Raw genomic sequence first — 26,836 nt, forward strand, 5'->3', positions numbered from 1 at the left:
TGAACGACATGTTCAGTTTTGTCTGTATGTGGTTACCAAAGAGCCAGCCCACAGCTCAGCCTCCCAGACGGTCCCTACTCAGATGAACAGCCGTGAGTTGCAACACAACTTCCTGATAGCCAAGGGATTGATTGGAAGGCAATGAAGACTGGAAAGAAACCCTGTGTGATAAGTATTTCTGGCTGTGGGAAGAGCTGGATATCGCCTACAAGACAAACATATTTTATTGAGGCTTTTTTCCCTCTCACTTTCTCATTTCCCCCCCATCTCTTTTTTATCTGCACTAAGTATGATTTACATTATTAAAACCTCATATTTTAATCAACTCTCCTTCGTTTAAATACATATATGGTACCCTTTCTCCTCACTCAATTTGACACTTTGTGTTTAATACAGATTTTTGTACATCTGTGTTTTGCACAGACTTAAAAACCTAGAATAAGAAATTCAAATGAAATCCCAGTACAGTAATAAAGGGGCCAAGTTTTGACCCCAGGCTCACCAGGACTCCCATGAGGAGCAAGAATGGGGTCTCCTATTGCTGCATTAGATGTTGTACGGCAAGATTTTACAAAGAGAAAAACTCTACCAGTGGGTAATCTTATGGCGAATGGACATCAGCTCATAGTGCTGCAGGTGGAGATCCTCCCCTAAGTACCCCAAGTTGGTGTCCCTGCTGCACCCTGCAAAGATGGGCTAGAAGTTAGCTTAATCTCATTAGTGGTTGGTAGTTTTAGTTCTGCCCTTTGTCGCACCACCCAAACCCCAGTCTTGAAGGCAGCAGTGTTGTGGCCACTCCTCACCAGGCATACGGATGTCCTTCCCACACAGCGGGCACCTCAGGCCTGAATGGCGACTGCACCTATTCCCAGGACTGATGTGTTTTGGTGCGCTGGGTGAGGAGCAGGAGTAAGGTTTTCATCCCAGAGAGGTGATGTATGGCATCCTTCAACCTGAGTGATGGGTGACGGGGGCTGGTCCAGCCCCGGCTGGAAGGTGTCACCCTCCCTGCGGATCCCAGCCCGGGGGCAGTTGTGTCAGTGGCACTCCAGTCCTAGCCGCGGGCCGAGCTGGCGAGGTCCTGCTGCCACACCCAGGCCTTGTCCTGACTTCCACCAACCCTCACTTTATCAAACCGTGCTCTACCAGAGCTGCTTTCATTAACCGTGGTGCCCACCACGCTGTGCAGCTCTGACACCGCCGCGGCCCCACTCACCGCCTCCCTCACACGCGGCCTTGCGCCTAGACCCGCCAGCGACCCAAGCCCTTGGGCTCTCCGTGCCCGGCCCAGGACTGCCGGCACCAGCCCCGGGACAAGGCGGCAGCTCGCCCCGTCCGAGCAGAAGGTTTGAACCCGCCTTTCGCAGCGGGGGAGCCCGGATCTCTGCGCAGGGCGGGTGGCGGGGCCCGGGTGCCGGTGCGCGGTGCGGCCGCTGCGGGGCGCTCTGCCAGTGCCGGTTCCGCCCCCGCGCGGCGGCCGACACCGCCGAGGCGCTGCGTCACGCGGCAGCCCGCGCGTGGGCGGGCGGGCGGCGGTAGCGCGCGCGGGATCTCCCCATGTGACCGCGCGCGGGAGGGGGCGGTGTGTGGTGTGCGGGGCGGGGGGGGGGGTAGAGGGGGGCGGAGGCGCCGGAGGCTGTTCCCTCCTTCCTTCCCTCCCTCCCTCCCTCCCGCTCGGCCTCCGCTACACGGCAGGAGCGGCCGCGGCGAGGCGAGCTGTGCCGGGCGGCCCCCCCCACCCCCCGCTCCCCTCCGCCCGGCGGCAGCAGCCAGGCGGTGGCGGAGACCGGCTCGCCCACCCGCCCCGTCGATGGGAAAGGAGGAGCCTGGGCCGGCGGCGCGCAGGCGGGGGGGGCGCTGGCAGCAACTTCGGCGGGGCTGAGTCTGCGGCCCCGGGACGGCGTCGAGGGAAGCGCCGGGCATCCGGCGGCGGCAGCCTGCTGCAGAGTACGTGCGGGGCGGCCCGGGGAGGGGGTGCGGGCAGCTGGGGCAGCGCGGCCCTGGCCCCGCGGGGTACGGCCGGAAGGAGCGGGCGGGTCGTGCGTGGGTGATTCCCGGAGAACGCAGCGCGGGGGGGACGGGGAGTGGGCGGAAAGTACCGGAACGTCCCCACCGCGCCTACTGCCGCGGGGGGGCGGCGGGGCGGGACTGACGGGACGGGACAGACGGGGGCGGTGCCCCGACGGCCCCGCGCGGGGTTATCGGGGGGGTGGGGGCGACACGGACGGGGACGGCGCTGTGGTACGGGCCGCCCCCTCGTCCCGTGCAGCGTGGCGCCTTGCCCCTCTGCAGCCTCTCCCCCCCGCCGTTCCCCCGCGCAGTGGTTCGCCTCCTCCTCCTGCCCGCAGCCCTTGGTGGAATGTGACTGCTTGTCCGGGCCCGGCGGCACCGGGCGCCACCGGCCGGGCCGTGGGGAGACTGTCCCGCTGCCCGGCACCCGGGCACCTCAGTGCAGCCTTCACGGGCAAGCGGCCCCGGGGAGGCTTCCCGCTGGCGGTAGCCGCCTCCCGAAGTGTGCCGGGCCGTGGCTCCGGGTTGTTCCCGTCAGCGGGCTCGGCGGATGCGAACTTGGTGTCGGGACCGCAGCGCTCCCCTGCGCTCGCTGCGTAGGTTTCCTTCGGTTCGGCTCCCTTCCACGGCCCGGCTGCCATATGGGGCTGCAGGTAACCCCCCGGGGCCGGGCTCCGGTGGGACCCGACGGCTCGCACCGGGCTGGCGGGAGTCGCGAAGTACTCGGGTTCTTTCTGTCGTTATGAGTTTGGGGGTGGTTTTTTGCAAGTTTCAAGTTTCTTATTAATTGCGGAGAGATACGCATCTGTATTTGGATGTGAAACTCACTTAATAGCTTGTATTTTGGCACATCTCGGAGCTAGACAAGACTATTTAATTTGCTAAATCTCGCTTCTGCAGCTACATGTAATTTTCTTCTGCTAAAAGTCCTTTGGAAACGCTGCAGAAATGTAATGAATATGCAAAGCAGCCAGTTCTCAAATCCGAATCCGGTTTGTCTTCAGAGACTTTTCAAAACGCCCAAAGTGATCAAGATATATTATGAAATAATCACTTTTGCTTAAAACACAGGAATGTGATATTTCGCGCTTTCTCCTTGTGCGTATTCCTAATTGAATTGGTGACAGCTCAAATATTATTTCACCTCAAATAAAAGCCTCTAAAAATCAGTTAGGGTTGCTCAATTGATTTTACTTCTAGTGCAGCCTTGAAAAGGAGGAAAACTGCTAGTAGAGTCCTTGCCCCATGCTTACATACCACAACTCCCGCGTTTTCCCTCTCCCACTCCTTCACCCACGTCCACCACCTGCTCACTGCAGCCCTGTATCTTCCTGCCACCTCCGGGAAATGTGCAGCTTTGATCTTGGACCAGGCAGGACGTGAAGAAATGAGTGTTTTCCCGTGGTTAAAGATACTGAGCCGGGCTGCTTCCACTGCTGGCTATCTTGATAGAGGAAGCTGGTTGCAGGAATAGGTTGTGATTTCTGCCCTGGTTGTTTACAAATATTTAGTCGTGCTCTGTGGTGTTCTTGTGGTTTTTGTTCTCCTTTTTCCTAGGAGTTATGTTTGTGGTCAGAGTTAAGGTGACATCCAGCGTTTGGAGAGGAGGGCTCGGCATGTGGGGTGATAGGCTGTGGATGTGAATGAGGTAATGTGGAAAATCAGAATGCACGGTTGTGGGTAGCAAAGGCTGAGTGAAAATCTAACTTGTGATTTCCTGATTCTTCTGTGGCTGTGGCAGTATGCAACCTTGCATGTATTTTAAGCAGCTTTGTCTGGGATGGGGACTTTCCTAGCATCTTTGTTTGCTCTATATGTAAAAAAAACGTAGAAGACAGCTGTTCTTCCCTGTGTGTTCCCACACTCCTTACTGTTACGGACAACAAGCAAAGAAGCTGGACAAGTTGCAGCTGAACTGCCATTGCTGCATTCATTTATTCCTGAAGACCTTTCCATACCAGCTTTGTGTTCCTGCCTTTTGCCCTAAAAGGGTTTGCAGTTGGTCATGCCTTAGAAGATCTACTTTCTCTCTCCTAAGGCAGCAGATTGTTCTGGTTAGCTTCTTAGGGTTTACCAGAGGACGGTTCCAGATTGTTATTCCTGAACCAGACTAGAAAGCCTAAGACTTACCGAGAAGGCAGTGAAAGAGGGGAGCACACATGGTGCCCTAGGGTCTTACCTGAGCTATTATTCCCAGTGAGGAGTGTACACAAGTCTCTTGGCTGTGAGCTTGCCCCATGTCTTCCCGTTGTGTAACCTCTTCTCATGCTCACCCTTTGTCCCAGAAGCACGGCCCCTGCTGCACTAAAAATGAGAGCAGCAGTGGTGGAAAGCAGTACTTTAGGTCTCTTAGATGTAGCTTAAGGGTCACCCAAAAGATGTATGGCACTGAGACTTGAGTGGGTGTGCTAAGGCTTTGCCATACCCAGATAGGTAAGCAGAGCCAGGCAGCGGCAGCAGTACCTTTGAGTTAATGGTCTCTCCTGGCCCAGGTGGTGCTGCGCTGCTGTCTGAGCTAACCTTGTTTGTTGCTTGTCCTCTTCCTAAGCCCCATCTTACTCCTCCAGGTCAACTAGCTTACCTCCTTTCCCAGCTGTCGGCCGTGAGCTGAGCCAAACCGGTGGAGCGGACTGGTAATGTCTAGAAAAGCAGTGGAGCTGTTGGTGTGGTGAGGCTGTCTCAGAAAGGGAAGGGAGCCTTCCCGTTGTTGAAGTTTAGAAATACTTGGGATGTCATTGAGGTGAGTAAAGAAGGAACTCCGTTTAAATGAGGGGAGAAAAGAGATCAGAAAGAGGAGTGTTTGAAAGTTCCTTTTCTGCAGAAATTGGTGGCAATCATAAATGGAAAATTTGCGTGGCCCTCTCAGGAGTTACAGTACTAAATTTGGAAAACAGAATTTAAAGTACAAAACAAAGGGATTTCAGTCTTGCTTTAAATGTAAATCTCAATGTAGTCTGAACTGTGGACTCGGTACTGGCGCATCATAGTACCTATTAATCCAGTTTCACCTGTCATGAGGAGATTTGTGATTAGAAGCCTCCAGGTAAAGGCTGCTCATGGACTGTTGCTGCTCTTCCAGCCTGTGGGCTGGAAAAATGAGCTTCATGCCTTGCCTGGAGCTCCTGGGCTGTGTGTAATTTCACTGCCACTGTCCTCCCAGGATTCAGTTTAGCTCTTCGCATAAAGTCAATTTGTGTAGACTTTGTGCTAAGAAGAATGACTTTCAGAGCAAACGGTTATTCTTTTATAGCAGTTATAGAAGTGTAATTGTGGTATTGATGGTAGAAAGTCAACATCATTTGAAATGGGAGAATAAGAATGGTTCACTGAACTGCTGGTAAACCATAAGCTGTTAGTTTTGTTTGCTTTGTCAAAGATGGTATGGAATGGGAGGATTTTCCTGAGAAATTTCTGAAATTCTGTAAAGTCATTTTTTTGAATTGCAGAATTTTGTACCGTTTGAAGGATTGCCGTGTGTGATTTTCCTCATTGCCCTTAGTTGCCTCTTGCATCCACCCCAAGTTCCAGAGCGTGCAGTTTGTTTGCTCTTGAGCTCAGCAGCAGCTCCATGAGGTGGCTGCTCAGATGTGAACTACTCTTGCTGTCCGTTCTGTTTTACAAGCACCAGCATACAGAGAACGATACATACAGCTGGTGGGTTTGGTTTTTTGTATTTTTGGTCTTTTTCTGGGGCTCCATCTCTTTTCCTGAAGAGATTATTTGTAGGTATCCTGGTGCTGCCACATACATCTTTGTACAGTTTCTGTTGGCCTCCTCATTTCATTTTCTTCTACTAGAGTTTAGTCAAAGATTTGCAGCAAAAGCCTGATCCTTCAGATGTTCCTTGAATAGAAGTTCAGTTCCATTTGTTACATATCTACATTTGCTCTGAGTTGCTGAAGAAAAAAATGCATGTTGTAAAAAAAAAAAAAAAAACGCAAAAATGCATACTGCAATTTCTGCCTTAATTTTACTGTTGGTTACCAGTCTCCCAGTGCCCCTAAGCATGGATGTATTCTTGCATCACAGTTTTGGGGTGAAGCATGTTGCATGTTGTCAAAATAGTTTCCCCCCAATGTATGTAAATTGTTCTGAGTGCTGATTTTTAGGTTCCTGCTTTGTGTTTTTTCAAGTGCAATGTGATAGTAGAGCCAGAGTAGTGTTAGCAGACCAGCTGCATTCTTTAGTTCTGTTACTTGCCTGACCAACTATGAATTGCATGCTTTAGACCTTATTGATTGGTGGTTTAGCTTAACACAGTAATACTGGAAATTACCCGCTTGTAGTTGTGAAAGCCATTGTAGAGTGAAGAGGTGTGTGCATGAGGTCCTGCAATTCTCTGAGGAGTTTATTTTTTTGCAGGATAACTGTGGATAACAGGTTTTATGAAGTTGAAACTCTGCAAATGTTTTTCTGCAGCCATAAGGGTAGAATACTGCTGCAGTTTGTCCCTTGGGAGCCCTTAGAGCACAATTGTTATATTGGTATATGGTATTTCATGTCCTAAGTATCAATGAAGTGCAGGCCTGTTAGCAGATGTGACAGGCAGGTGAATTCAGAATAACTTTTTTAAATTGTATGTGTTGTAATCTGTCACTGCTTTTGGTTTGTCTGTGGATGTTGCTCTCATAATTGAGATCAGTGGAGGCATGAGATCCTTTTTATGTGAAATGGGGAAAATGGTAGAAATACTTTGTTCTGAAACACCCGTTTATTGATCTAGCTTCATTAATTCTCTGGGGTTTTGTGAAGCACTTTCCTTCTTTGCTTTCCTTCTACAGTGCTCCACACTGCTGTGGGGGAAAATAAGAATTGAAACTGATGAGCTCTTCTTGTCTTCTTCAGGGGATCAAGTATTCAGTAGTTCTTCAGGGTGTTTTGTGATCATTTTGATCTGAAGATATAAAAGAGTCAAATAGAAGCAGTGAGCAATATTGAATGACATTCTTGGGAACAAACATGAAGAGGGAATGCTGAAAACAAGCTGGCTTCATGTTTGAATCAGTTTTTTTTTGTAGCTGCATCGCAACTATCTGCTGATTTGCTTTTTCACGAATGTTTCCATTAAATTAGCTATCAAAAAGTAGAGATTTTGCCCCTTTTCCCATACCTGGTCTTGTAACAAGAGAAAGAAATCCTGTCCTCTGAGTTGACAGCCTTACTGAAGGATGGGTGGTGGGGAACACGTCTGGACGTCAGCATTCTGGTACTCATCTTCTCTCTGTTCCTACTGTTTGCAGGTTTTGTCATCCGTGATGGCTTCAGCTCTGCCCAGAACGCTCGGGGAATTGCAGCTGTATCGAATACTACAAAAAGCAAATCTCCTATTCTACTTTGATGCCTTCATTCAGCAGGGTGGTGATGACGTCCAGCAGCTCTGTGAAGCAGGTGAAGAGGAGTTTTTGGAGATAATGGCTCTTGTAGGCATGGCTAGCAAGCCTCTTCACGTCCGAAGGCTGCAGAAGGCTTTGAGGGACTGGGTCACAAACCCTGGTCTTTTTAACCAGCCTCTCACCTCCTTACCGGTCAGCAGCATTCCAATCTATAAGTTGCCAGAAGGGTCACCTGCGTGGCTGGGGATATCCTGCAGCAGTTACGAAAGGAACAGCAGCACCAGGGAGCCTCACTTGAAGATTCCAAAGTGTGCTGCCACGACGTGTGTGCAAAGTGTGGGTGCAAGCAAATCTGATGTGGTGGGGAACTTACCACTGCAGAGCGGCAGCGAGCCGAGGCTCTGGCAAGGCCACCACACCACAGAGAGTGAACATAGTCTTTCTCCAGCTGACCTTGGCTCTCCAGCTTCACCAAAGGAAAACAGCGAGACCCTGGATGCTGCTGCTGCTCTGTCAGTTGCTGAATGCGTAGAACGTATGGTTCCCTCCCTGCCCAAAAGTGACTCGAATGAAGTCAAGGAGTTACTGAAAACAAATAAGAAACTGGCAAAGATGATTGGTCACATCTTTGAGATGAGTGACGAGGACCCTCACAAAGAGGAGGAGATCAGGAAGTACAGTGCAATATATGGCAGATTTGACTCGAAAAGAAAGGATGGCAAGCATCTCACCCTCCACGAGGTAAAAACCTTGAGCAACAGTGGGCTTCCTCCCTTTTTCCTACGCCTTTTATGAGCTGCTGTTCACAGGGTACACTTTTTGTACAGGCACTTCTCACTGGGTTAGAAGAGCTGTGTGTCCTACTGGAGCCGTAGGCAGTCCTGCCCTGGGATAGAAATCTTAAGTGCAGAAGTCCCCTTTGTTGTATGGGTGTGTGCATGTGTGCACCGATGACTTCAGCTGGGTGTCATCAGACGGCGTGGTCACTGGTGTAGCCTGTCAGACAGAGGGTTTAAACAGTTTGGCACTGAAATAGCAAACCAGCATTACAGTGAGCATGGCCCTTGGGATTCTAAGCACCTGGCACATTTTTAAAGCAGTCCTGGCTTGGTGTTCCCTTTCAGCTTTGAGGGTAGACTGGTTGTTTGGAAGATTAGTAACTAAAATTGCTTGTGTCTGGGAAAGAGGATCACACTGTGCTGTCTTCCCTTACCTGGAGACCCTGCTGTGTGGCTTGTGCCCTCAAGGTAAAAAGGATTTTGCTGATGAGGTCCCTAAATCCAGTGGGATGGGAGTTTTTGTGTTTGAATTGGGATGATGCTTAACTATACAACTTGCAAGTTGTTTTGGGCAGTGGTCTTAAGTTGGGCAGGTGAAGTGCAGACTGTGTGAGGAGGAAGGGAAAGGACTGGCTCCAGTATTGATGGATATTGATGGGTAGTTGTAATTTGAAGGTTTGTCCTTTAATACCTGCATATCATTTGTTCCGTTTTGTCCTTAAAAGACCGTGTAGACCTCCTTCGCTTCTCTTCTGGCATTCTTCAGGCTCACACTGCATATGTTGTAACACAATAGGTGTGTCTGTGTGGGGAAGGGTTTGCCAGAGCCAAAGTACAGTACAAGAGGAGAACAAACATGAATTCAGAGCAGTGCCAAAACACTGTTGATATGAATGCTGCATCAGCATTTTCACAGTTAACAGGGATTGCAAAATTTCAGTTGGATTTAAAATTTGGCATGTAGGGCTTAGCTCCCAAAAGGAAAGGCGATGTTTATGTTACGGGAGTGCCAAAAAGGCTGTACTGGCTTAGCCTTTTTTTCACTTTAAGAAGAAGTTTTGTAGGTGTGTGATCTACAGCGTAAGACTAGGTTCTCTGTATGCTTCTGAGTAGAAGGGCAGGAGGAAACAAGATGTACTTCTTTACATTTTGGTTTATGTATTTGCATTTATAAGGCAACTGCACATCAGCAGCAGAGACTTCCCAAGGACTTTCAGTACAGACTGAGGAGACGCTTCCAACAGACTTTTCTACCACAGTTTTAGCTGTGCAGCTTTTACTTACGTGTATCGTGGCTTATGTGGAACAGTTACAGTCTGTGAATTCATCCAGTATGCAAGAACAGATCTCATCTTACTCCCCTGACCTTGTGGAGAGCAAGTTGCGTGTGACATGGAGGCAGGACTTGAAAGGATTAATTGCGTAGATGCCCTGTATATGTTGCTTCAGGGTTCAGAGAAATAGGGTTCTCCCCACCTGGGCATGGAGGCTGTCAGAGGTGTACAACATGTGAAGCTGTGCGCTTTCACAGTTTCTCTCTGGGGCTGCAGAATATACTCTGAAATCTGGGCAGACTTCTTGCAGGATAATTCCCTGGCAATGGGAGGTGGGCACCAAGGGTAGATGTTGTGCCAGGCATGTGATAGGCTGAGGAGTGTCTCTGTGAAGCTGGAGTGAGTAGTGTGATGGTGGTTTGAAGGAGCAGGGTAGCAAAGAACCAGAGGAAAGGATGACTGCTCTGCCTTGTTAATTATATTTTTTAGTACTGCACTGAAGTTCTTTACTACATCATTGTAAAACCATGTTTAAAAATGGAATGAGAGCACGGTTTGGCTTCAGGAAATGTTCCTATCACTATTATGATTAAGGGCATGAGATCAAAGGAGTATGTGGCTGACTTATGCCTCACTTACGCATGTGGGGCCTTGCTGAACTTGATGGGAACTGCACACATGCAAGCAAGAAGAATTTACTCATAATTGGTTTACTGTTTGCTTAAAGAGGCCAGATTTCACAAAGTTTTGTCTTGAGTGGTCTTCGTTTTAAAGCAGTAAATATACAAATAGTAGCAATGAGACCATCTTTTTTGTTTGTTTGTTTAAAATCTGCTAAACCAGGGTTTGCCTTTTGTAAACTCAACTTCAGTGGATTTTTGGTTTTGATGGCTTAATTTGCTGCTCAGAAGGAAGGACCTTAAACAACCAGGGAGGTAAGTTTCTACTTGTCCAGAGACTATGTTTCTGCACGTGTTAATACATTCCAAGACTGTCATTCTGCATCATAGTTCAAGATCTCTCCTTGCAGCTGGCAATGAACAGCTGAATAAACTTCACTGTGAATTTAAAAGGCTTAAGTAGTGGTTAGCTCCTTAATGTAAAGATCAGGCTGTGTCTGGCTCCTGAAGCAGAGTGGAGATGCATGCAAATAAAAATCAAATCTGATGGAATTATTGTCAAATTAGTGAGTATGTTCTCTGTTTCAGCATGAGCATTGGAGTGTCTCAGAGGGCTTTGGGCAGCCTTTAGAGGCTAGTGGGAGCTGTAGACATTGAGCTGGTCTGGAAGCGTGTGTTATTGGTAGGATTACCTCTATAAGGCACTGATTAGCCTAAAATCTGATGCAGAATCTTTCAGAGATACTCCAGAACTAACAAACTACTATCTGTAATCCATCCCACTGTCTCGGTATTATACGCAGCTTTTCAAGCATGGAGAGCCCTTAATGTTTAAAGTTGGACTGGAAAAGTGATGAGTACAAGCCATGCCCTTGAACTTGGTGACCTGTGCATGTTTGAGTCAGATTTGTAATTTGTCTTAATGTTTCAGTGCTTGTCTAGGTACCTATAAAACAAACAAATCCTGTTTAATAGTGTGAGAATCAGAAATAAGAAATGCAAGTAAAAAATTTTGTCTGCTCGGCCTCTTCCTTTTGTTTTGCTGACTTACCAAAACAGTAGGGCTTGGTATTTATTTCTGTTTTGTAGTGAGGGAATCTATGAACCCCATCAGATAGAAATGTACCCATCCCTCTCCATACAGCCTGTATGATCGTGTGCTCCTCCATATCATTCAGGCTTCCAGCAACCAGAATAATTATTTTTAGGCATGCAGCGCTTTCTAGCTGCAGTATTGTGCCTCCTGAAAAGGCAGGATGCCATAATGCACTTCAGTTCTGTAAGTCTGGATGTGACCTGAAAGAAGAAACCAGGAAAAACAAGCAAACATTTGGCTTTTCTCATATATTAGGATAAACAGCACTTGCTTACAACCACCCAAAGCATTTTCAGTGATTTCAGCTCCTTGCAGCCTTTCAACACTTTGACGGATAAAACCCATCTCAGATTATTTTGTGAGCATTGGCCATGTTATTCATCCTTGGCAAAGTACTAGCTATCACCATTACAGAAATTAATGCCTGCTTTGAATGGTAATACTTTGCATCAGCGTTGTAGTTATCTTTTATTTTTGTATCTTTTATTTTTTCCCTGTGTTTTTTTTTTTCTGAGACGATAGACATTGTAGAACAACTGTTCTTGTCTAAGGGGTAGCAGTTACTTCAGTACATTGTGAGAGCATAGTAACCTTGAGCTGTTTCACAGATTAAATCTAAACTTCCCACCCTTGTACATCTGATCTCTGATGGGTTTTTTTGGTCTGTACAGAAACCAAAGGATCGGGCAGCATATCTAGTTCACCTGTTAAAGACATATTTGCACTCTGATTAGTATTCAGGTATCTCAGGAAATGCCCTACTCGGATCAGAGGCTTTTATGCTAAACACAGGAAAAAAATGCTCAAGAAATATTAGAAACAGCAGTTCTGTTCGAGGTTTTACAAGAAATACTGCATGGGCTCAGGCAACTGAGAGAGTCTCAGGTCTTCTGGTACATGTTTTGGGGTTTTTTCAACCTCGTGGAGGACAAGTGTTGCATTAGGCAAAATACATCTATTCCGATTAGGATGACATCAAGCACTGCAGTGAAGGACAGCATGGTTGTGTGCTGTTCATATATTATGACAGCTTCCATCCTTCAGGGATGGTGTGCATGATGTTTTGGGCGAGTTGCTGTGATTAATTCACAAGTAACATTGTGCAGTGTGGTAGACAGCAGGGTAAAGGAGTATGATTCTTAGCCTTCTCTCAAGAGACACCATTTAACTGCAGACCTGCTGGCCTCTCCTCAGCCTCATCTTCTGTTCTCTTCCATGAAAAGCACCTCTTGTAGCAGCAGTGTTTTCAGTGGCTAAGGTCACACATGTGTGTTCCTGTTGGCCCTTGGCCACACAACCCTGTGCACTGCACTGTGGCTGTGCTTTGCTCTGTCGGATCAGGGGCTGGGGATGGTACATCTCATTCCATCATGAATATGCTGACTGTGCTGTGGAAAACCTACCTGCTTGGTAATATTCACTAGCCTGAGACAGATACAGAACATACTGTCGACAGGAGCAGCAAAGCAGCTGTGCTCATTTGCAAGAAGCCAGGCCCATTCAAAGCAGCTTTGTTTCTAGAAATAAAGAGTAGAAAAGTTGTGGGTGCTCTGGGGAAAAAAACCCACCTGCAATGCTCTGGCCTCTGGCTTTTATGCCTCATTAGAAGTGCTGGCTGCTCTTCAGCTGAAGAAGAAATGAAAATGTCTCTTCTGCCTCTACTGACTGTGGAAGGAGCAGAGAATCTCCTCTCCAACATCTCAGTTTTAGTGTCTTTCATTGTATTAATAGTGTTGTTGTTTGTCCATACTGTTGACCATAGGCTTTTCAGACCGCAGTGTTGTATATGGTGTAATCATGACAGTATTGCCACTTTCTGTAGGCTTCCGAGCACTGTGAAACCATTTTGAGCCTTAACTTTGGGCTTTTTTTCTCCTCCCCTTTTCATGAAGCTACTGCCAGCAGCAGAGGCACTAGAAATGTGTCCTGGCAGGCTCAGGAAAACATCCTTGAAACAAGTCACATTTGATTCATGTCTGAAGATAGTCTTCACAACACGAGGGTGAGAAACATAGCTAAAAAAAGTTTAATCGTTTCTTAAACCATCACCTTCTACAGAATCTGTGCTGTATTCACCAGGGAAAGCCATCTGTACCCACACTGTCATTTTTTTTCCCCCCAAGTCCTGGGCATATTGCATTTATAAAAATAGTATTCCCTGTAAACCAGGCTTTGGGAGCCAAACACTGTGAACGTTCAGAGCTACTGTTTTATACTGAGATTTAATTAATGCTGGGATGAGGCACAGGCAGCGCATGTTGAGAGAGTCTTACAATAACATTTTTACTTTAAAGGACATTAAATGGCCCAACTACACATTTTTCTTCCCAGAGGCTTACCTGGCTTAGTAAGAGTATAAATAAATGGAAGAAACTCTCCAGGGTTTGCTGTACATTTGTGGGTAATTCTAGTTGCGGCTGAAATTTGTCATTATTTCAGAAGAACGGGTACTTTTACAAGCACAGTGGGTGAACTTGTGCAAAATCATGAATCCCTGGTTTTGTGTTTGATTTCCAGCTAACAGTTAATGAAGCAGCCGCTCAGCTGTGTGTAAAAGATAACGCCTTGTTGACCAGGAGAGATGAACTCTTCGCACTAGCTCGGCAAATCTCTCGAGAAGTTACATACAAGTATACTTACAGGACCACCAAGTAAGGTTTTAATTAACTCAAAGGACCTTTATTTTCAGGGAATGAATCAGTTGAATAACATTTCTTTTGAAGTGCTAGAGACACTTTCTTCCTGCTCTTTAGCTAGCAAAGTGCTCTTCTGAGGAAGGTAGAAAAATGCTATTTAAGTTGTGAAGCTTTCAAACTGCTGAGATTTAGCTGCCTTGAATTACCTTTTTATTTGCTCTCTCGTTTTCCAAAGTTTTCGATGATAGTGCATGCTGAGAGGCATCTGAGAGGCTGGCATTTCAAGTATTTGAGGCATTTGTGTATTTCAAGGTTAATGTAAATAGGCAAAGTAGCCAAAGCTGCTCAATGTATCAGTTGGTTTTTTCTACATTTACAGATTTAGCTCGTTAGTTTTCAGGGAATGAGAAAGATAAGGTTGTGGGGAGCAGCTTACAAACCTGCTTTAAAGGGACTGAAGCTGACTCCTAATTTCAGTTGTTACTGTTCTGTTAAATGAGCTGCTGTTATGAAACAGTAACAAAGTCTTAATAGCTTTCAAATACAATTAAAACTTTAGAATTAATAAGTGTTACTGAAAGTCTTGATACTTTCTATATATTGTTTTTAAGTGTTAACTCCTTCACGTGTAATGCAGTGTCCTTTCAAAATACGTTTTCCTATGCCTGTAGGATTTTCGTATGATTTTCCTTTGCTCCCCTTCCTTCTATAGTGATTTATGTAAAAATATATCCATTCTGGGTAAGCAGTGCCAAAGGCATTATGGAATTCTCTGTGCTCAGGTAGTTTTCTGTTCTGTTCAGAAGAATGTCTGACATCTTGAAAACCACACAAGGCACACAAATTCCTCTGTACTTGAGTGACATACACTGCCACGTCCAAGTGAATTAGAGGCTTTTTCTGTGCATCTCACTTGTTCTTGCCTGATGTTTTGGGTTTTTTTTATCTTGACTCTTGTTTGTCATTATTAATTCTGATGGTGAGGGTTAATGTGCTGTTTACTGACAGTCTGCGTGTCTTCTTTTCTAGATCTAAATGTGGAGAAAGGGATGAGCTGTCACCAAAGAGAATCAAGATAGAGGTAAAGTGTTACGATTCCTATGTTTTGACCTATGCATGCTAAAATTCACTGTTGTTTTGAAGTGAGCTATCTTAAAGAAATGTGCCAGAAAAACATTTGAAAGGCAAGGTCAAAAAAAAAATTCTAAGTGTATATACCTATATACCTCATAAGAATGGCAGATCTTCCTTTTTGATGTATTTTTTTTTTAACAAAGTACTGTTTCTCTGTTACAGGGGTATCTGGTTCATACTTAGCATTGTGTGTTTTGGGATTTTTTTTACTGTCTACTCCAAAAGTTGTGAGCTAAATGTGCATTTGAGTATAAGCTAGGCCTGAGTTAGATCTGTGTGTGACACAGATATAAGATACATTCTTTAACTGCAGAGGAAAGTTGGAGCATATTCTGGAATGCATTTCTCATGTAATTCATTCTGTGACAAATGATGCACTGAATGCAAGGCTTTCATAATTTTTCACCAGTGTGATGCTTTTGCCTGTACAAAGGCTTTTCCCATGAGACAGACCTCAGTGTGAGCAGTTTGTTTGGAAAAGGCAGTTATGAATAGGTATAGAGGAGTTAATTTTTTTATTTATTAAGTTTCATCAGTCTGCATACAGTTGTAGTTTATATAACACAAAGCATATACATGCATTGAGGATTTACTTGTACCTTTGAAGATAGATCAGTAGTGTCATTTACATGTGTTAGGATTTGCTTTGACATATGCTTGTTCTTCAATCCATGAAAGAGCAGAGAAAAGGTGCATTAAATCTTTTTATCCACCTTCGCAATTATCTCCCTTGACCAGCATGTTGCAGGATGGTTGCTTGAGTCTGCCCTTTTTTGTCCAGTCTAGTCCTGATTTATGAGAGTTGGTGGGGAGCTGCTGCTCCTCTGCTTGGAATAGTATTTCATTGACTTAAATTTCAGCATTAGAAAGTTTTTCCTTCATTTAGTAGTCATTGATGATGAGCAAGTATCTAAAATGACACACTGCAAAGGAGGTGCTTTTTTATTCACTGAAAGAAAAAGACTAAAATCCTGAAAAACACAGGCTGAAACTTTAGGGTTTTAGGAGAGCAGGAAATTTGGACAGCCTTAGGGAAACTCTATTCTCTTATTTTCATGCATGGTGAAATCCTGAGTCTGGAAGGCCTGCTTTCTCTAGGCACCTTTTAGTTCAGTAATTCTGAGAAAGGATGTTTACTTGGATTTCTTTCTCTCTAAAATTACCAGTCATATTTTAAAATGCTGGTGAAAGATTCATGTCCTAGCTGTACAAATGGCTATTTCAGAAATAGGACTTTTTTTTCCACAGTAAGAAATTTAAATTAAACTAAAGGAAATATTCTTTCATTTGGTAGCATTATAGCATATGATTAATTATGAGGTAACCAGTGTTGTCATCAGCATACATTTTATTTTTCCCTTTGGGAGTCTTCTAAGAGTAAGTCATTACTACAGTATATTATAATAGAGACACACTGTAAGTCATGGACTTTTCTTCCAATACATTTTAAAAGGGTGCATTATTACATAATAACTTTTACATGTGGTGTTTTGGGTTATTGGGGCTTAGATTTGTAAAAAAGAAAGCGGCCTTTTTTTTAGTAGCATGTTTGGGGATTTTTGAGGAGGCTCGTTCTTAGAAAAGTGGAGGTAAAAATGAAAATGGTAGCAAACGCGGCAGATTTTTCCTTCTGTTCTGGATAAGAATTCTTTATCCTGTTTTTTAAGTTTGTTATGTTTCATTGTGGCTCTGTTAGCTCACTGTCATGCTAGTATCATGCAGAGGATCTGAATGAGAGTGTGGTGGTGTTGTAAGTAGCTCTTTTTTCTTTTTGTAAAGGTCATTTTGCCTTTCTGTTTTAAGGCTGAACCCTGTATTTTGATTCACCATTCCTTTACCCATTAGTCATTAACGTCTCTGCAAAGTGTGGCCTAAAATACCAGGACTTGAATTTGGAGAGAGTTCACAACTGTTTGCATAGTGTCAAAGATTACTTAAAAAACAAAAAAGAGTTAATATCCAGAAATATAATAACACTTAGCCCCCTCACCCCCCAAACTCCAGAGAGACTCTGAAGGTCATCCTGGAGCAGAGCTAGCAGAGCTGCATGTGCAGGCTGAATATTGCTGGGTTACAGCCACCATTGTGAATTTATCCTCTTCACGAATATGAAACTCACAAAAGCATTACAAAGAAACAATATGCCATGAATTACATCAAATTACCTGTAAAAGCCTTTCTCTTCCCCAGCGAGCTCTCCCCCTCTTATTCGTAGAGTGGGTGGGCGAGCTGTGGGAGTGAAGTGTAGAGAGGAGAAGGGGAAAAATTCCAGGCAAATGACAGACTAAAGGTGTGGAGGGAATGAAAAAGGGAATGGAATGAATTGGGATTTGGAAGCAGATTATAAGGAAAGGGTTGTAGTTGCTAAATCTACTCCGGACAAAGAGCAGGACAGGCAAATAGGGATGTGCTGTTTGCAAGCAGGTGAATAGCACATCCCCCTGCAGGGCAAGACTGTCTCCTGCCTAGGTGTTGTGGGGTGGGGGCACCCCTTGTTTTGTCATCTTCCATGAGTCAGTGCCAGCACTGCTTCAAGCGATGAGCTGTTGTGGCACCAGCTTGGAAAGCAAAACAAGTCACAGGTATATCACGCAGAACGCATGGAAGGGAGAGGCTACTCATCGCTGCTGCTGCTTTATGTTGCGGTTGGCGAGGTTCCCCCTCAGTTAGTGTGAACAGCCAAGAGAGCGAAGAGAGAGTTTTAAAAATACTCTTGCTGTCTGTGGTATGGAGAAATTGTTCTATGTGTCAGTGTCTTCATTCAGCTGAACGGGAGGGGTGGGGAGAGCTTGCAAAAGCTAATTTCACAAAGCTGAGTGGGAGTCAGGGGGCACAGGCAGGAAGACCTGAGTGGGGGCTGTGAGGAAGCGTCTTCCCTTAGTGCTGGTATGAGTGGAGGGAGAGGAGAGAAAAGACCCACCTCCACCATTGCTAAGAAGGTTGAAAAGAAAACCAAAGTGTGGGATTTGTGTTTCTCACAAAAACAGCAAAAGCTACTGTTTTCCTAGGAAAAATGTCATTAGAGGGAGCGAAAAAGCGCATGTGGGACTGAGAACATCTGCTGCATGAAGCTGCTTGAAAAACAACTGAGCAGCAGCATGGGCAAAACAAAACTGCTGCACTGCATACAGCAGGCCCTTCTGACCACAGAGGGAAAAGGAGCCTCTAGGCAAACGTAGTGCAGAGCAGGTTGTCAGCTGGCCCAGCCTGCTCCTCATCAGCCCTTAGATGAGGCAGTAGGGCAGAGAACAGCCAGTGGTGGGGAATGGCTCTGGGAAAGGTGATCCAGAATGGCATCATCATCCAAGTTATCTGCATGACTGACGGCTGACAGACACAGCAAGGGGCAGCTGGCCTTGCTTTCAGGAAGCAGTCTTTGGTTTTGTATTGGCAAGTGATCGCATATATGTTATAAAGAGCCATGTTACCTGTTTTGTTGCAAAAATAGGATCCTGAGTGATAGGGGTTTTGTGTGTTCAGTTTCTCATCTTCCTACACACAATCGTTCTCCTCTCCAAAACAAATTCAGTTCTAACTATGAAAATGGTCAGTTCTTATGGAGATGTGCTGTAAAGCCTTTGTTTCTAGAGGATGGGGTTTTGTGGCAATTTACCTAGTTATGAAATTTTGCATACCTATATGTTTGGTTTTTCCCTGAGGGAGTATGATGGGTGGATAAAAGCAATATGCAGTATTCGGACAGATACTTCTATTTATTCCCCCCCCAAGCATAAAGAATGGCTTTATTGGCATTGGGTTGCACTGAGGGTCTGGCCACCATGGTGCAGGTCAGTGGGCAGCCTGCCAGTGGCATGGACCTTGCAATCCTTCCCTTGTGTTTTTTTTCAAGATTGCTATTCTTATTCCTGGGCTGTAATTTATTTGTCCACATAGTGTAAAGAAACGTTGTTTACATGCATGAGCCTCTAGAATCCACAAGGAAAATATGTCTAATTTGGCATATTTGATACGTGGACGTATGGATCCTCAGTGTCACTGTTTTCAGGTGTTGGTCTGTTTTAGATCTCTTGCTTCCTCCCACATTTTAACAGTCACCTATATATACTGTCACCTATATACTGTGCTTTTGTAAACATTTATGGATGTTCCTCTGTTTTCCGTGAGCTTTCCTTTTATAATGCCGAGCAGGATAAATTTTCTCATCTTGAACCTTTGCTTCGATGATTAATTTATTTTAATGGAGTCTGGCACGTTTTCACAGGAACTTTATTTGCTTTATGGGTACATATGCAAGCTGCAAAAGATTTGCATGTCATAAGCATTTGAGACTGAAAAAATTGAACTATGATTTCCCATAGTATATAAAGCCTTAGCTACCCTGCTTTTAAAGTGGTGATACTTCATTTTGTGATGCTACTGTAGGTTCTGTGTAAAATACCTTGAATTTCAGGAGGCTTTGCTCAGTTTCACAAGGTTAGTATATGCAGCTGCTGTGCCTTAATCTTGACTAGATATAAGCTTGATTTCTTAAGAATCTCCAAAGCTGCTGTATGTAACAAGTGACAGAAACCATGGGCCTAAATCTGCCTGGCAAGGCTGAATGTAAACTAGTTTAATGTCAGAGGCAACACTAGTCTGGATTCACCTGAAACTGTGAGAGATGACTTTGTGTGTATGCCATTTTAGATATATAGCAGTTGGTGTAGAGGAGTTGTCTATGTTTTATGCACAAGCCTAAATGATGTGAATAGCATGAACACGTAAATTGGAGACCCGAATTTTCACAGAAGTTCAGGAATGTGTTTTTTGTTGGCTCTTTTCTTTTTTCTTTTGAGTATACAGCGAAGGTGATGAAAAATCAGTAATATGTCCCTCTTGCTGTTTGGTTTCTTTTTATGCTCAATAGGATGGTTATCCTGATTTCCAGGACACGGTCCAGACTCTCTATCAGCAAGACAAAATGCCACTTGCCTTGGCTAAAGGGAAGAATGAAGACTCAACAGCTCTTAATTCCCAGGTAAGCCACCTAGACTACACTGTGAATAATACAGGCATGTCTTTGTGCATTGATTTTGGTGTATTGTTTTGATGACTAAAGTAATTACCATCAGTTTTCGAAGGCTGCCGAGCATAGCTGTGATTGCATCACTCTTAATTGGGGTTTACTTCTGGAAGTGTTCTGACACAGTACTACAGCTTTAGCCTTGTTAGTTCCAAGGAGGTAAGATCTAGTGTAGTAGGCTTGAAAAATACGTGACTGCCTGTTGAGAGCAAGTGGGGTACTATTGGTACAGTATGTGCTGTGTTACTTGCGTTACTAGCTATAAATGGAAAGTTCAAGTTACCGAGTGTAGAGGAATAGAGTAGGCGATCTTGGAGTCCTCAGTTCTGATGTTTCTTACCAGAAGAAAGGCCAGTATAATTAGGAAATAGAGAACCTCTGGATCTGAGAGGATAAATAGCCTAAATAACATCTACCCCTGTGGCAGTACGTTGTGTTCAAGTACCCAGAAAGCTTTCTATAAATGAAGACAGGTTTCAGATGCTTTGTCTTTTCTGTAGTGTATCCCAGCCTTGAGGCAAAAAAATGCATCTCCTGCTGCCAGTTGTTGCCAAGGAGGGATTTCATGCTAAGTTGCAACAAATTGTATTGTTGATTTGAGCAACTTAATCACCAAATTTTCACGTAAGATTACGGAGTTACATTCCTGTTTCCTGAGAGTGGATGTGTTACCTTGTCTTTTACCTTCTTCTGTTGCAAAGTAGTGTACAGTGATACAAATGTGTTCATTGTGGTACATCAAAAAACAATCATGCTACATGTTCTGGTGTCACATAATGATGACCTGCACTTGATTTTGGAAGCTTATTTTCGTCGCATATATGCTTTAAAGCTTTCACTGGTCACTGCTATGTAACAATGGACTAGAAATTTATTTTAAGCTTAAAGGCATCTGCAACTATACAGGGTTTTCTGTGGTGATTAGAAGGTCAAAGTTTTGGGGTTGTCCCAATTAAATAGCGAAAATGGCATGAGTGAGAAATGGTTTACTCTTAGAAAACTATTGTGAAGTTCAAAAGTTGTAAGAGGAGTGATGGAATAGCAAAAAGCACACTTGAAAGTAAACTGTTTGAACAGTTTCTTTTTGCCTTGAGCTTGAGCTATCAGTGTTCTTCTGCAGAACCTGATGAGCTCTAAGCCAGAGTAAGTAAATATTGATCATGTCATTAGCCTACTATCAGGGCATCACTGTGCTGTAGAAGCTCAGATTTTGCTGGTCTGTTTTGCTTCCATTGTATTTCTAAATTGTTGAACTATGCTGGGTAAGCAGACCTTCATGGGAAGTCAGGGCTTTCATCATCTCCCAAGAAAAGTCCTCTGCAGTTAATGGGCCTGTGTACCAGTTGAAACTATTACTGCATTATCTGGTAGAGAAATGCCTGTTTCCCAATCAGTTGTAGATGTTAAGGTTGTACACTTTCTGTTCCTGTGTTCATCGTGGCTCTTCTAAATCAACTTTCTTGACTTGTGATTTTATTTTTGCAAGATGCTTATTTACATTCTCAGGAACAAGATTATAGTGAAATTAGAATTCTCTTGGCATTAAAGTCAATGACAAACATTCAGACGCCATTTCCTCCCACGTTGCACCGCATTGTTTAGTTTCACTCTCGAGAGGTGTATAGGTCTTCTTCTTCTAGACAGACATTTCACACCTTTATCCCCCACAAACATACTGTGATCCTACACTTTCAGAATGGCAGATTTTTAAGCTTGTGTAGTGCTGTTGCCTAAAATAAAGATTCCAAGATGTCTGGTGAAATCTTGGCATAAGTTTTTAGCAGATGTTGCCATTGCTCTTGGAATACTTTTTGGAATACTTTGTGAAGACATATATTTGAACAGAGCTAACTGATAATTAAGACATTATTTTCTGCTTTTCTTGAGGTTCTCTTGACATAACCTGCAGTCCTAAAGTGCAGAAAGTGGTTTTTGTGTTTTCAAAGAGTAGAATTTAACATTGCATTTCTGTGTGGATGAACTACAGCAGCTTGCATTTTAAGTACTCTGGAGTGACTCAGAAGAACAGTATGAAAATCTATGGGTGCAAAAATATTTTGTTTGCTTGGTAGTTTTGAAGAAACCGTAAAACACACATCTGTACATATGAGTCAACAAAAACCTATATCTAGGCTGTTAGTCTTATCATCTGATAATGTTTTTTTTCATGTGTTTTGACTCACTGTATGTATGTATACAGAGAGATATCTTTTTTCCTTTATTTGCAGTCAGAAAAGGTGATGGCAAAACAGATGGAATTTCTTTGCAACCAGGCTGCATTAGAGAGACGTCTTTCCACAGGGTGTTACAGGCAAAACTCAGAAGAGCACAGCCCAAATGGCATGTCATTAGATAACACTGATGGACAAGGTACGGTAGCTTCCAGGCATGGTGTTGCTGCCAGGAAATACATTCGGTATTATGCAACTTTTGTCAGTAGTGTTATTTATCTAGTATAGAACACTGAGCGCTGAATGGACAAGTCAGGATCTCTGCCCTGGAGTGCTTAGTCTAAATAATGCAATCAGATGTAGAGTCACATTCTGCTCTATTACTCTAATGTAGCCAGGCAAACTGCTTTCTCTATGGATAACCCTGTGGGAAGGCAAAAAGGTAGGGTGCATTAGTGTTACTGAAAGCAAACCTTGGCTCTAGCTTTATCCTAAGTTTCCAAAATAGAGCGGGATGTTGCATTTTGTTTGTGTTCTTGCTTTGTGGAAATTGAAAGTAGAGCAAATCATGTAGTTGGTACCTCTTTTTGTGTACTTGTTTGTACAATCTAGGAACAAAGCCTGAGGAGCTGGCTACAAAAATAACTTAGAGTTAACTAGATTCTTATGGTGTCCTTAGGAGCTTGTTATTCTTCAAAAAGCTTAAAGTTTAGTGGCTCTCTCTTTGATTTACCAACTGGCTGTTCCTTAGCTTGAATTAATTGTCGGAGTGTTTGTTTTGTTTGACTGTTTTCTGTTTAGATTTTTTTTTTTAATTGTTGTGAAGGGAGATAAAATGTTTTAAGCACAAGAAATACAACCAGAAGTTTTTGTATCTGGTGTTTTTTTAGAGCTAGTTTAAGGGGGAAGATAAGCAGTAGAGAAGGCAACTAAAGGAATCAATAGAAGTAAGCATTAAAACAGGTTTTCATTTGTGTGTATTGGTCAGGCAAAGCGGTACACAATTATACAGGAAGAACTGGGGTGTGTGGCTCCAGCTCTTCTTGATAGTGCTAGCTTCTTTATGCCGTTTTTCCATTGTGCAGTGGGAGCTGGAATTTTTAGGATCTCAGAGAGATTTTTGAGCAGAATGAGAGTTTTTTAATTTTACTTTTGGTATGGCTGAGTGTCCCTTTTCCAGCAATGCCTGTGTCTGCAAAGCAGCATATTTACATAAGCTTTGTTTTGCTAGAAACCTTCCATGAGCAGCTGGAAATTAGGATGCAGTTTTCTTGATAGAATTAGTGTGCCTTTAAGTCTCTACCTGTTTAATCTCTAATATTGATTTGCTTTTAATGGATCAACATTTCACTGTGACCAACTTCCAGGTGAAAGACCGCTGAATCTCCGAATGTCCAATCTGCCAAGTAGACAGTTGCAGCACATTTCACTTGACGGAGAGCAGCATGTTGGAAAACCTCTGTGCAGTGATCTGATCCGGCTTTACCCCAGTGGTGAGGCGAAGTCCCAGTCTTCGGGTTAGTGCTTCTTCTTGTAAATTACCCATTGTTTCTTAAAAGGCTGTGATGAACTAACAGACAATGTCTCTGGGTGAAGAAGCTAGTAGCTCAGCCTGGCATGCTTTGTGTGTAACCTTTTAGCAAGGCTTTGGACAAAACTTCCAGAGGGGTGTTACTTGTTAATCTAGAATCAGATTGAATATTATGTGGGAAAGCTTACAGGGTGCAGTAACTAAGTTCAGATAAGCAAGTTCTGGCATGTGTCTGTCCTGAGAAAGTGGTATTGACCCAAACTACTGCTTTTGAATACTTAGGTTGCTGTTGTACTGTAGTTTGATTATAATGTGGTTTCACCCTTTATAAAGGAATCAGGCTTTTTTATAAAATGTTTTTTATTCTGGTTTATAAGGACCTAGTGATGTTCAGTTTTAACTCAGATGGGCTAAAGCCCAGCAGGAGGAGGCAGAATTCATTGCTTCAACTGTTAGTATCCATATGGTTCATGGTCCTTTTTCTTGAATTAAGAGCACAATGTATTTGTTTCCAAGCAGGGTTTTAAATGTTATTCTTTTTTCTTTCTTAATGCAGAAGGCCTTGGTATTTTAAAGGATTTTCCTCATTCGGCTTTTAACAACATAGAAAGGAAGGTCATAAAAACAGAACCTGAAGACACAAGATAGTCATTCTGCTCTGGAAAATGGTGTCGTAATAACGAATGAAACTTCACAAGAGAAAAAAAAACAGCCTTAATAACCAGTGTTGCCTCATTCAAATAAGAGATTTCAATAGCCAAAGCCTAAGAACTGGTACAGTAATGTGTGGAAACAGGAAAGCAAGAGACACTGCACACTAAAACAGTAATACAGGTGGATAAACATTCCTGTAAAAGTGGTTTTATAACATGGGAAGATGCACAAATTAATATTGTGGGTCTTCATTATTTAAGAATGTATTATGTATTTGTATAACTTATCAAAGTAAATCTAGATGTTGGGACGTGTATTGAGTCCAGTAGATGTGGCTACAGTTCATTTTACTTGAAATTTCAATGTCTGCTTTAAGTGTACCTAGCGTAGATATGGTTGTTAAACATTTGAATTAAAATTCATTGGAGAATTAGGAATGCGAACCTTGTGACACAATTAACAGCAAGTTTGCAACAATACTTATAGAAAAAGGAAAATGCATAAAATATTTCATGGTTAAAAATGTTATGTGGATATAGCATTTGATAGACCTAGACCCTGATTCTGTATTATAGTGGACATACTTGACACTTAACTATTGTTACATCACTTTCAATGGTTTTAGCAGCCTTTGTGTAACACACTTACAGCATAATACCCACCTACAGTTCAGGAGTGTAGAGTGCCAGTTGGAAGAGGCCATATGATTGGCTCCCATTTCCTTGGGGGAAAAAAACTATGGTTTGATAATACTGTACAATTACTGAAATCTCAGCTGGTGGGAAACCCAAGAGACAATGTAGCATGGACAGGGCTGCAAAAATTGTGATTCAGACCATTATAACTTTTTTGGACTTCTCTGTGGATCTTCCAAAACAAAAACAAAAAGCATCCTAGGTGTGGCAGAGATGAAGTATGGTGCACGATTTATGTGTTGATGTAAAAGGTTGCACTTGATATCCAGAAACCATAAGATCTTTTGGAGGAGACGACGAGGAGTTACGTCTTTAGCATGTGACTCCTAATTAAGTGCTGTCCAGCCCACATGATTCTATGAATATACCGTATACTGCATACAGTATGCCAATACGTTTCTTTATATATGTGATTGATTAACATCTGTATTCTTTATTTATTTGACAGTTTTTATTTTTTTGTACATTTTCACTTTTGCAGATGTCAGTTTATCTAAGGAGAAATAATCGGCATATAACTTTGGAATTTACCATGGTGTGTTTGTGTGCATCTGTTTTTCCTCTGCGCAACTCCCTCAATAAGAGTTGCTTTCCAGCATCAAAACAGTTATATGCCTCAGTTTCTGAATACAGTTTTTGCTTACAACATGTTCAGGAGGGGAAAGGGAGGGCTGAAGACAGTAAGTTACCGTGCCAGCAGGTAAACCTCCGTATTCAGGTGTGCACTTCATATCTGCAGTTTGCTCTGTGTCATAGATGTGTATTAACGATTCAGTCACAGTCTGTGTTGTACTGAAACAGTCAGCAAAATGTGAGCTGAAATGTCTACACTGCAGTCTCTTATCACTGTAAACATATCTAATTATTTTATCACTTTCGATTTGTGGAACAAAGCTTTATAGTAGAAACACCAGTAAACAACTTTTTATACTATTAAAATGTTTGGTTTTTTTTTTTTTTTTTAATGTTTCTTGAACTGTATGGTACTGTTTCACTTACTGAAGTATCTTTAAGCAATGGAGTTCACAGCTTTGCTGTTAGAAATAAGAGATTGAATGTGTAGTTATATTTCCTCTTTCCTGTTGTGTGAACTAGTGATGCGGATAAGATTGTAATGTTAAGCCAGTGCCCTGGTTAGTATCTGAGTAGCTTTCATGAGATGTGTATGGAACTTGTTAAAGGACAGCTTAGGGTTTGAACTGTACAGCTGGTGTGATAGAACAAAACTTTAGAGATGCAGGAAATGTTCTGGTTTTTCAACACCTGGCATGATCAACGGTTGTGTGGATCACAGAAGAAGCTCTTAAGCTTGCTGGTCTCCTTGATTAAAGTGAGAGGAAGGAAAAAGAACTTGCTAAGCAGCACGCTGTTTCAGTTGAGTCCAGAATCTATTTTGTAAACACTAATGTATTAAATTTGCTATAAATTAAAGTACATAACAGTTATATTTTTGAGTTGTAAATACAGTACTTTGTGTCACGACCAGTTGGTTCTCTCCAGGATGATATTTCAGTCTATCTGTAGTCCAACAGGCCATTTCAGTCTCAGTAAGCTGGAAGCAATTTTTTTTACTGGTTTGCAGCTGTATGATAATTACTTTTTTTTAACCTGGGGGGGGGAGGCGGGAGGTGCATTCTGAGTTTGCACATACCTTTGGTAATAGCAAATACTCAAGCATTGGTCTTCCCATGACAGAGGTCTTGGTGGACTGCGACTTGGATTAGCCTCTGGAGCCGCAGGTGAAGGCATGCCCTCATCTGCTCTGGAAGGGTTGGTAGATTCAGGGTACCCTGGATCAAAGGCCGGCCCTGCAGATGATGCCTGTTCTTATTCACATGTTTATATTGTTGCTTACAAAATAAAATTCACCGTGAGAACTC

General features: G+C 43.4%; 1 protein-coding gene across 3 annotated transcripts; it reads left to right on the forward strand.

The window, feature by feature from the left end:
* Positions 1–1,748: 1,748 nt before the first annotated feature.
* On the forward strand, positions 1,749–26,836 carry NAB1 (NGFI-A binding protein 1). Of its 3 annotated transcripts, XM_061376199.1 has the most exons (10): positions 1,749–1,947; positions 3,568–3,658; positions 4,578–4,750; positions 7,251–8,084; positions 13,630–13,763; positions 14,778–14,829; positions 19,750–19,860; positions 22,134–22,275; positions 23,444–23,593; positions 24,164–26,836. In XM_061376199.1, exons 4-10 carry the CDS (start codon positions 7,266–7,268, stop codon positions 24,253–24,255), a joined length of 1,500 nt encoding a protein of 499 aa, XP_061232183.1. In that variant the 5' UTR covers positions 1,749–1,947; positions 3,568–3,658; positions 4,578–4,750; positions 7,251–7,265; the 3' UTR covers positions 24,256–26,836. The 3 variants fall into 3 exon arrangements, with proteins under 3 accessions (XP_061232183.1, XP_061232177.1, XP_061232168.1); XM_061376193.1 differs by lacking the exon at positions 4,578–4,750; XM_061376184.1 differs by lacking the exons at positions 3,568–3,658; positions 4,578–4,750.

The sequence above is a fragment of the Neopsephotus bourkii genome, unplaced genomic scaffold (assembly GCF_033783945.1).
Source record: "Neopsephotus bourkii isolate Nb327-2 ecotype Australia unplaced genomic scaffold, CSIRO-AGI_Nbou_v1 NB_196, whole genome shotgun sequence".
NCBI lineage: Eukaryota > Metazoa > Chordata > Aves > Psittaciformes > Psittacidae > Neopsephotus > Neopsephotus bourkii.